This window comes from Homarus americanus, unplaced genomic scaffold (genome assembly GCF_018991925.1).
Source record: "Homarus americanus isolate GMGI-L3 unplaced genomic scaffold, GMGI_Hamer_2.0 scaffold5142, whole genome shotgun sequence".
NCBI classification, from domain to species: domain Eukaryota; kingdom Metazoa; phylum Arthropoda; class Malacostraca; order Decapoda; family Nephropidae; genus Homarus; species Homarus americanus.
Genome location: NW_024727827.1, coordinates 114,678 through 125,000, shown reverse-complemented (window position 1 = coordinate 125,000; position 10,323 = coordinate 114,678). Strand labels below are relative to the sequence as shown.

Sequence of the window (10,323 nt, the reverse complement as noted above, 5' to 3'; positions counted from 1 at the left end):
TCACCATACTAGTACTAATAGCTGGGCCATTCCACCATACTAGTACTAATAGCTGGGGCCCATTCCACCATACTAGTACTAATAGGCGCCCATTCCACCATATACTAGTACTAATAGCTGGGGCCCATTCACCATACTAGTACTAATAGCTGGGGCCCATTCACCATACTAGTACTAATAGCTGGGGCCCATTCACCATACTAGTACTAATAGCTGGGGCCCATTCCACCATACTAGTACTAATAGCTGGGGCCCATTCCACCATACTAGTACTAATAGCTGGGGCCCATTCCACCATACTATACTAATAGCTGGGCCCATTCCACCATACTAGTACTAATAGCTGGGGCCCATTCACCATACTAGTACTAATAGCTGGCCCATTCACCATACTAGTACTAATAGCTGGGGCCCATTCCACCATACTAGTACTAATAGCTGGGGCCATTCCACCATACTAGTACTATTAGCTGGAGCCATTCACCATACTAGTACTAATAGTCTGCCCATTCCACCATACTAGTACTAATAGCTGGGGCCCATTCACCATACTAGTACTAATAGCTGGCCCATTCTCATACTAGTACTAATAGCTGGGGCCCATTCCACCATACTAGTACTAATAGCTGGCATTCACCATACTAGTACTAATAGCTGAGCCATTCCACCATACTAGTACTAATAGCTGGGCCCATTCCACCATACTAGTACTAATAGCTTCACCATATAATATAGCCAGGCCATTCCATACTAGTACTAATAGCTGGGCCCATTCCACCATACTAGTACTAATAGCTGGGGCCCATTCCACCATACTAGTACTAATAGCTGGGGCCCATTCCACCATACTAGTACTAATAGCTGGGGCCCATTCCACCATAATACTAGTACTAATAGGCCCATTCACCATACTAGTACTAATAGCTGGGGCCATTCCACCATACTAGTACTAATAGCTGGGGCCCATTCCACCATACTAGTACTAATAGCTGGGGCCCATTCACCATACTAGTACTAATAGCTGGGGCCCATTCCACCATACTAGTACTAATAGCTGGGGCCCATTCCACCATACTAGTACTAATAGCTGGGGCCCATTCCACCATACTAGTACTAATAGCAGCCCATTCCACCATACTAGTACTAATAGCTGGGGCCCATTTCAGAGTTTACAGTTGTTTATGAAGCACAACGGACCTATTAAATTTCCCTAACATGTTACCTGTGCTTTCCATCATTAGACTATATTATTATTTTTTTGTTAATTAATAGAGAAAAATAGAATGATGATAGAAACTAAGATAGAAAAATTAACAGACTTAAGATAGAATAATGATTTTAATTATACTGTATAGTGTTTTGATTATCACTTTCTAGCAATAGAATGTTTAACTAATGAATAGATATAATAGTAATTTATCTTTTAATAGGGGTTAATGAAGCATATCATATAACATTTATATAAGAAAATCCCACTAATGTTTGACAATAGACGAAAACAGACGATATTTTTCTGTGCTGAGACGAGATTCACACGAAAAATATTTTGAGATTTGTCAAGTGGGCGTTATCACAAGGCTCTGAGTTAGCCTCTTGGAGTCCTGATAAGATTTTTTTTAATAAGAAATAAACATCTTTCTGCGTGATATTATGTACCGTATAGACATGAAGTTATCGTACATAGGTGGAAGTTTATATAAGGATGATGAAATAGTCTGCGGGGCCTTGAGAGTGTGAGAGAGGGACGAGTCAGTCAGGTACACAGACGTATTCTCTACGGTGCCAATATCTACCTACCTGATTTATTATTGTCTAGACTCTAGTTAACTATGGCAACTACTAAAGGTAATTCTGGAGAAATGGTTATATTAATTTGTTTATTTTTTAACCGGTAAAGTAACGTGGTGAAGGTAAAACTGAGTATTATTTAACTTATTATTATTTGACCTTGGTTTTGAAGACATGGTATATTAATGCATATATACGTTTTGTTATTGTATTTCTTACTGTTGGTCAATGATTTATTTATACTGTTTACTGTTGTATAATTTGCTTACTGTTGTATAACCTAAATACAGTAATGGAACCTGTATACTTACATACACATTTCATAGTTCAAATAAAATACTATTTTATACCGTCATACTTGTAATTACCTGTATACTATCAAACACGTATTGTACTACACAAACATTGGTGTATATCCAGTATACTGCCATGACGACGCAGTATACTGTTAAACTTATACTGAAAACACCCTTTCTTGTCTATCTCTCGAAGGTAAAAACTTGTTCACCCCGGGCCCTCTGAACACCTCGAGGGGTGTGAAGGAGGCCATGCAGGTCGACCTATCCTCTCGTGATCAACAGTTTATGTCCTGTGTCACCTACATTCGTCAAACTCTCCTCGATATTGCTCAGGTCAGCCCCGGTCATTGTAGGTCGAAAGAGTCTTCAAGATCAATTGGTTTTTGTCGTTAAATCCGAGGTAGATTATAATACCTTAATATTTCTTACAGGTCACGATGCTGTTTGACGCTTGGAGTAGTATTATTTAATTGTCTTTTCTAACTCACTAACTCCTTCGCTATCTTTCTTTATCTCTTTATCTCTGTGTGTTTGTGTTATTTAGTTTTCCTCAGCCCAATAGGTGATCGCCTTCAGGTCAAATCAGGTATTTCCAAATTAATTTCCTTTTGTATTACAGTATTTCCCTCTAAAGACGTCACGACAGGTCTAATAATCATTTAAACGTCCTTGCAGGTCAGATGAAAACCTCAATTCAGGTCATTACAGGTCAACCGATCCTCACTACAGGCCAGCACAGGTAAGTTTATCAATCCCAAAAGGTCAAAGGTCAAGACAGGTTAATAAGTCTTTACCATGAGATAATTTGGTTCGATTATTTACCCATGTTGTTATTTAGATACACCAACTGCTTCCATAAGGTCGAGCTAAGTTTGTTTTTCGGGGTAATTTAACACCTCGCCCAACAAGCATTAGTTAATTAGAGCAGTTAATGTGTGTTTAAGGCAACATGAACAACCAAGGGCATCAACCATTGTGTTATTAAGATTCTTATATTGTCTTCTCGCGGCATTCATTTGCAATAGTAACGATATTAAGGTCTGAAAAATAAATACCTGTGTCCTGGTAATTGCAGTTATTTTAATGTTTCTTTGGGAATATTATTCTTTAAATAACTTTCACGCTACCAGACCAAACATAGGGATAAAAAATCACAATTTATAGTAACGTTCCAATAATATGTCTTTATCATCAGACTTAAAACATGAAATAACATACAATAACATTAACAAAATCAACATGACTAGAATTGATTTTTTGATGTTATTGTATATTATTTCATATATATAAACATGTATATTTTAAATCTACTGCTAAATGAACGCCACCTAAAACTAATTTAATTTCTTCTTCTACTCGCTGCCATTTTCCGGGTCTTTTCATCAGGAATCCTAATGAGAATCTCTTAAACTTACAGTGATTCTCAAACTGGTGTGCCCATGATATTGCCTGGGTGGGCTTGTTGTTCTCACCATGTCCCCCCTCCCCCCCAACCCATAACTTCTTGGACCCCTCCTTAATTTATATTCCTGGATCCGCCCCTGATATTACATTGTATACTAGGCTAAGTAATCGGGATGGGAACTCACAAAATAAAACAGTTTGAGACACTTTAAAGGCTAATATGGCTTTTTCTTAGCATTTTCTTCTTGTTAAATTGTGTGTTGGGACGTAATGTGGGTGTAGATTCAGCTGTTCTGTCCTGCTGTTGTTGTGGTGTTTCCAATGTCGACTCCTTCCCAAGTATATAAGAAAAAACATCATTATTATCATATTTATAACATTTTGCTCTGATTTAGTATTTTAAGAAGAATTTTGAATAATTTTTACAAAGATATATCCACTAACTCGATCAAGATTCCTTATAATTATTAATTTTTCCATTCGTCATAAATATATTATTCCACTTTTTCTTCATAAACTTGTATTTGTTATTTTATCTATCACTCTTATCGTTAATTATTCCCTGTGATAGTTTATATGCCTTAATATCCATAAGATGAACGACTGGTAGAGGTCTCTTCAGCAATGCATTAGTCCCTCATGTAATTAAAAGTCTCTACGTTTTTTATGATTATTACAGCAGCTATTTTCAAGTTAATTTTGATTCAGGAATTTATTTATATTGTAGATTCTCTTCTATATCAACAATATCAACCCGCTTGGTATTTTGTTAAGTCGATTAATTAATTTCACTGCGTTGTGGTTTATTATAAATGACTTTCTTATTGTGGTTGCGTTATTATTGCTATTTATGTGCATAAATGGGTTCTATTATCTGCTAGCAGGCGGCCAAATTCAACTGATTAATAGCACGTTTTCTACGGATAAATTTACTTGTATATATATATATTGAAGGATTGGTTTCTTTTACTGTTTTATTGTGGTTTAGGTGACCAGCGAGGAGTACACTGTGGTGCCACTACAGGGGTCAGGTACCTTCTGTGTGGAGGCCGTACTGCAGACCACATCACCCAGGGTCGGTGCCAAGGTCAGTGCCACGTGTATTTTAAGGGGACATGGGTTAACAAGGTCAGTGACATGGGTATTAAAGGGACATGGGTTAACAAGGTCAGTGACATGGGTATTAAAGGGACATGGGTTAACAAGGTCAGTGACACGTGTATTAAAGGGACATGGGTTAACAAGGTCAGTGACATGGGTATTAAAGGGACATGGGTTAACAAGGTCAGTGACATGGGTATTAAAGGGACATGGGTTAACAAGGTCAGTGACACGTGTATTAAAGGGACATGGGTTAACAAGGTCAGTGACATGGGTATTAAAGGGACATGGGTTAACAAGGTCAGTGCCACGTGTATTTTAAGGGGACATGGGTTAACAAGGTCAGTGACATGGGTATTAAAGGGACATGGGTTAACAAGGTCAGTGACATGGGTATTAAAGGGACATGGGTTAACAAGGTCAGTGACACGTGTATTAAAGGGACATGGGTTAACAAGGTCAGTGACATGGGTATTAAAGGGACATGGGTTAACAAGGTCAGTGACATGGGTATTAAAGGGACATGGGTTAACAAGGTCAGTGACACGTGTATTAAAGGGACATGGGTTAACAAGGTCAGTGACATGGGTATTAAGGGGACATGGGTTAACAAGGTCAGTGCCACGTGTATTAAGGGGACATGGGTTAACAAGGTCAGTGACATGGGTATCTGGGAAAAGGGAATGAGAATGTTAGTCTCATGGCACGTAAATAACTGCGGGCACAGGGCAGGGAATGATAAGGGAATGAAATGCAATACCATAATGTTGTAACAGAAAACGGAGTCATTAGTGGTTAAAAGAAAACGGAGGCTTTAATGTTTTAATACTTAAGGACAAACTAGTTTTAAAATAAATGAATAAAAAAAATCAATGAATGTTAGGAAGAATAAAAACAAAAGCAGCTCTCTAGTGTAAGGAATGATTGACCTAGACCTTCCATAATGACCTGAGATTATTCATAGTTAACCTCATACATACATACAACTCCGCAAAACAATTTCTAGGTACTGGTGTTGTCAAACGGGGCGTACGGGTGTCGGATGGTGACGATGTGTGAATGTGCCAGAGTTGATGTTGACGTACAGAGCTTCCCTGAGGATCAACCATTACTCTTATCTAAGGTTAGTAGTTGTGGGTCAGTAGTTGTGGGTCAGTAGTTGTGGGTCAGTAGTTGTGGGTCAGTAGTTGTGGGTCAGTAGTTGTGGGTCAGTAGTTGTGGGTCAGTAGTTGTGGGTCAGTAGTTGTGGGTCAGTAGTTGTGGGTTGGTGGGTCAGTAGTTGTGGGTGGGTTAGTAGTTGTGGGTCAGTAGTTGTGGGTCAGTAGTTGTGGGTCAGTAGTTGTGGGTCAGTAGTTGTAGGTCAGTAGTTGTGGGTCAGTAGTTGTGGGTTAGTAGTTGTGGGTCAGTAGTTGTGGGTTAGTAGTTGTGGGTTAGTAGTTGTGGGTCAGTAGTTGTGGGTCAGTAGTTGTGGGTCAGTAGTTGTGGGTCAGTAGTTGTGGGTCAGTAGTTGTGGGTCAGTAGTTGTGGGTCAGTAGTTGTGGGTTAGTAGTTGTGGGTCAGTAGTTGTGGGTCAGTAGTTATATCTATTTATCCATCTATCTATTTTCTCTTGATAAAGGTAAAAGCTGCTATAGGCCTACGAATGATTATTTAAAATGATTGGATGACAGTTGACGGATATAAATGCTCTGCCATAGGCCTACGGATAATTATTTTAAGATAATTGATAACAGCAGACACAGGTAACTCATAATGAACAACACACACAGGTGGAGGAAGTACTGGCGAGTGGTGAACAGTGGACAACAGTAGCTATGGTGCACTGTGAGACCTCTAGCGGTGTTGTCAACCCCGTCGAGGCTGTGGGTCGCCTAGTCCGGCTCCACCAACCTAGTGAGTCGTATTTTACTTTATACTCGACGCTTGAGTGGTCGGTTATAGCTTTGTTACATACTGTTGGTAAGTACTGGGCATTAACTGGTTCTCTGTTACATTACTTTTTTTTTATCTTGCTCATAAGAACATAAGAATGGAGGACACTGCAGCGGGCCATACTGGACAGTCCCCTTTACACCCAACCCCTATCACTCATATATCCATCCAACCTGTGTTTGAAGCTATCCAGCGTGTTAGAGTTAATGATGATGTTTGGTAACTTGTTCCACTCGTCCACTACTCTATTTCCAAACCAGTGTTTACCTATTTCGCGCCTAAATCTAAATTTGTCTAATTTAAAACCATTGTTACGAGTTTGCTCCTGGTTGGATAGTTTGATTACCTTTGTAATGTCACGTTTGTTTAGCCTTAACTTTAACGGGCATCTTCTACTACTATTACTAATAATAATAATATAATTTTACCATAAATTATATTGTTCTTTCTAATAAGCCTTAATACAAGATTTTATCGAAGTTTTTAAAGCAGTTCACAAGTTGATTTCCACATTTGAAGCCCAAAAAACAATAACTTTTAGCCAGTGTATATTAGGCAATTTTTACGTTTACTACAAAGCATAATATTTTAGCAGCTATAAAATCCCGTTATTAGATACAGTACTTTCCAAATACAGTACTTATAGCCATACAACTCTGTCTCCGCGAGTGACGTTAGACAGGCATATTAGACGGTCAGACAGGCATATTAGACGGTCAGACAGGCATATTAGACGGTCAGACAGGCATATTAGACGGTCAGACAGGCATATTAGACGGTCAGACAGGCATATTAGACGGTCAGACAGGCATATTAGACGGTCAGACATTCAATATATCACGGTATTATCAGTTTACTTTTAATTATTATTTTTTTACTTCTAAATTGTTCCATAATTTTTCTCTTTATCTGCCAGGGAAAAACAGAAGTGAAAGACTGAGTTATTTTTCTTTCCAAACTAGAAGCAGCATATCTTGTAGACGCCATGAGCAGCTTCGGCGTGATTCCTGTCAACATGCGTGCGGCTGGGGTCGACTACCTCGTCTCTTCAGCCAACAAATGTCTAGAAGGGGTCCCTGGGTTTGGCTATGCTATCTGCAGGAAAGAACATCTACTTTCCTGCAAAGGTAAGAGAGAGAGAGAGAGAGAGAGAGAGAGAGAGATTCCTTGATTATAAGTAAGTATAATTAATAATATAAGCCCACACACACATCCACTTTCCCCCACCTTCAGGTAACTGCCGGGTGTTGAGCCTTGATCTAGCGGGTCAGTACCTCACATTGGAGGCGACGGGTCAGTTCCGGTTCACTCCTCCGACTCACAGCATGCTCGCCTTCACCGTCGCCCTCAGAGAGTACATAGAAGCTGGGGGTCTTACTGCCAGGGCTGCTAGGTGAGTGAGTGGTTGTGTTAGTTCTTAGTGATGGTTAAATACGAAGCTAATCTATTTAGTTAGTCACACAAATACTTAATACTTAATACTAACCAACTAACTTTAGGATTTATGTAACGATGACAAATCAATATAGCCAACCTAACCTACAGCTGATGCATATATATATTTTATTTATTTATGGATTAGTAAGCTTGTTTGATTCTTCTTACGGCTTATATAAAGTAGTAAATGAGCAAAATGGCAATTAGACACTCGGAAGGTAGTTACAGGCAGGAGTCTACAAAATTATTCACAAAACATATAAGCCCTTTCTCTAATAGCTCTCTTAGACTAGCACAAAATAGCCAATCCGGTCAACCCATACGCTAAAAAATCCTGGAGGGCGAGTTAAAATATTTATAAACTCAATACTGATTAAATTTTGCCTCGCTGGTGTTCAAATTTACCGCCATGGGCAAGAGAATATTCCCTCCTTGTAATTGGCAAATCGGAGAACACCCCACGAATTGTAATTGGCTCTTGATGATATAACTCTGATGCTATTAGCCAAAGTGTGAAGGTTTAGAGTTAATCACTGACGGGAGAATGCAGTTTGTTTACAGTGTTTCAGCCGAGTGGGCGAGTGTCTGAATAGATGTTTATTAATGACACACTTGCTAATGATAGTATAATATGTAGTGAATAGATTATAACAAAAGACGGTGGATGTGAGGTCACTAATGGTAAATATTATGGTAATTGTTAGTCTTTTCCCCCATACGCCCATTTCTAGCCTAATTTAAACTAACATAATCTAATCCAAATTACCTTAACCCATCCAAAACTAACCTAATCTATCTATAGGGGTTAGAAAAAAATTATGTTACGGGAAAAAACTTTTATTAACCCAAATTATTACGATTATTCCACATTTAACCCTTTGATGACGATGATTTAACCCTTTGCCGACGATGATTTAACCCTTTGATGACGATGATTTAACCCTTTGCCGACGATGATTTAACCCTTTGATGACGATGATTTAACCCTTTATCGACGATGATTTAACCCTTTACCGACGATGATTTAACCCTTTACCGACGATGCTTTAACCCTTTGCCGACGATGATTTAACCCTTTACCGACGATGATTTAACCCTTTGCCGACGATGATTTAACCCTTGCGACGATGATTTAACCCTTTGCCGACGATGATTTAACCCTTACCGACGATGATTTAACCCTTGCCGACGATGATTTAACCCTTTGCCGACGATGATTTAACCCTTTACCGACGATGATTTAACCCTTTCCACGAGCGATAATTTAACCCTTTATCGGCGATGATTTAACCCTTGCTGACGATAATTTAACCCTTTATCGACGATGATTTAACCTTTGCTGACGATAATTTAACCCTTTTGCCGACGATGATTTAACCCTTTACCGAACTGATGATTTAACCCTTTGCTGACGATAATTTAACCCTTTATCGACGATGATTTAACCTTTATCGACGATGATTTAACCCTTTATCGACGATGATTTAACCCTTTACCGACGATGATTTAACCCTTTACCGACGATGATTTAACCCTTTGCCGACGATGATTTAACCCTTTATCGACGATGATTTAACCCTTTATCGACGATGATTTAACCCTTTATCGACGATGATTTAACCCTTTACCGACGATGATTTAACCCTTTGCCGACGATGATTTAACCCTTTACCGACGATGATTTAACCCTTTACCGACGATGATTTAACCCTTTACCGACGATGATTTAACCCTTTACCGACGATGATTTAACCCTTTACCGACGATGATTTAACCCTTTGATGACGATGATTTAACCCTTTACCGACATTGATTTAACCCTTTACCGACGATGATTTAACCCTTTGCCGACGATGCTTTAACCCTTTGCCGACGATGATTTAACCCTTTACCGACGATGCTTTAACCCTTTGCCGACGATGCTTTAACCCTTTGCCGACGATGATTTAACCCTTTATCGACGATGTTTTAACCCTTTATCGACGATGATTTAACCCTTTGCCGACGATGATTTAACCCTTTGCCGACGATGATTTATCCCTTTATCGACGATGATTTAACCCTTTACCGACGATGATTTAACCCTTTGCCGACGATGATTTAACCCTTTGATGACGATGATTTAACCCTTTGCCGACGATGTTTTAAGCGTTGAGGAGTGTTAGGGTTAACTGCTTCCTTGTTGTGGCAGGTACCAGGAGAACCGGGTGATCCTGGTGGACGGGATGAAGAAGCTTGGCTACACACAGTTGGTTCCTGATCGTCACGCCAGCCCTGTCATAACTGCCTTCCATTATCCTAAACACCCACAGTTTGTCTTTAAGGAGTTCTTCAATAAACTGGTTGAGAAAGGTAAGATTAT

General features: G+C 39.3%; 1 protein-coding gene across 2 annotated transcripts in view; it reads left to right on the top strand.

The window, feature by feature from the left end:
• Window positions 1-10,323, top strand: part of LOC121865932 (2-aminoethylphosphonate--pyruvate transaminase-like) — a 32,019-nt gene that overhangs the window by 20,027 nt on the left and 1,669 nt on the right. The window contains exons 1-8 of one of the 2 annotated variants that reach the window (XM_042365490.1): window positions 1,717-1,845; window positions 2,281-2,420; window positions 4,480-4,578; window positions 5,599-5,715; window positions 6,362-6,485; window positions 7,487-7,651; window positions 7,758-7,917; window positions 10,153-10,313. In XM_042365490.1, the coding sequence (XP_042221424.1) occupies window positions 1,830-1,845; window positions 2,281-2,420; window positions 4,480-4,578; window positions 5,599-5,715; window positions 6,362-6,485; window positions 7,487-7,651; window positions 7,758-7,917; window positions 10,153-10,313 (982 nt within the window). In that variant the 5' untranslated portion in view covers window positions 1,717-1,829. Of the gene's footprint in view, window positions 1-1,716; window positions 1,846-2,280; window positions 2,421-4,479; window positions 4,579-5,598; window positions 5,716-6,361; window positions 6,486-7,486; window positions 7,652-7,757; window positions 7,918-10,152; window positions 10,314-10,323 lie in introns of those variants that run through there. The other variant, XM_042365492.1, reaches the window with a different exon arrangement.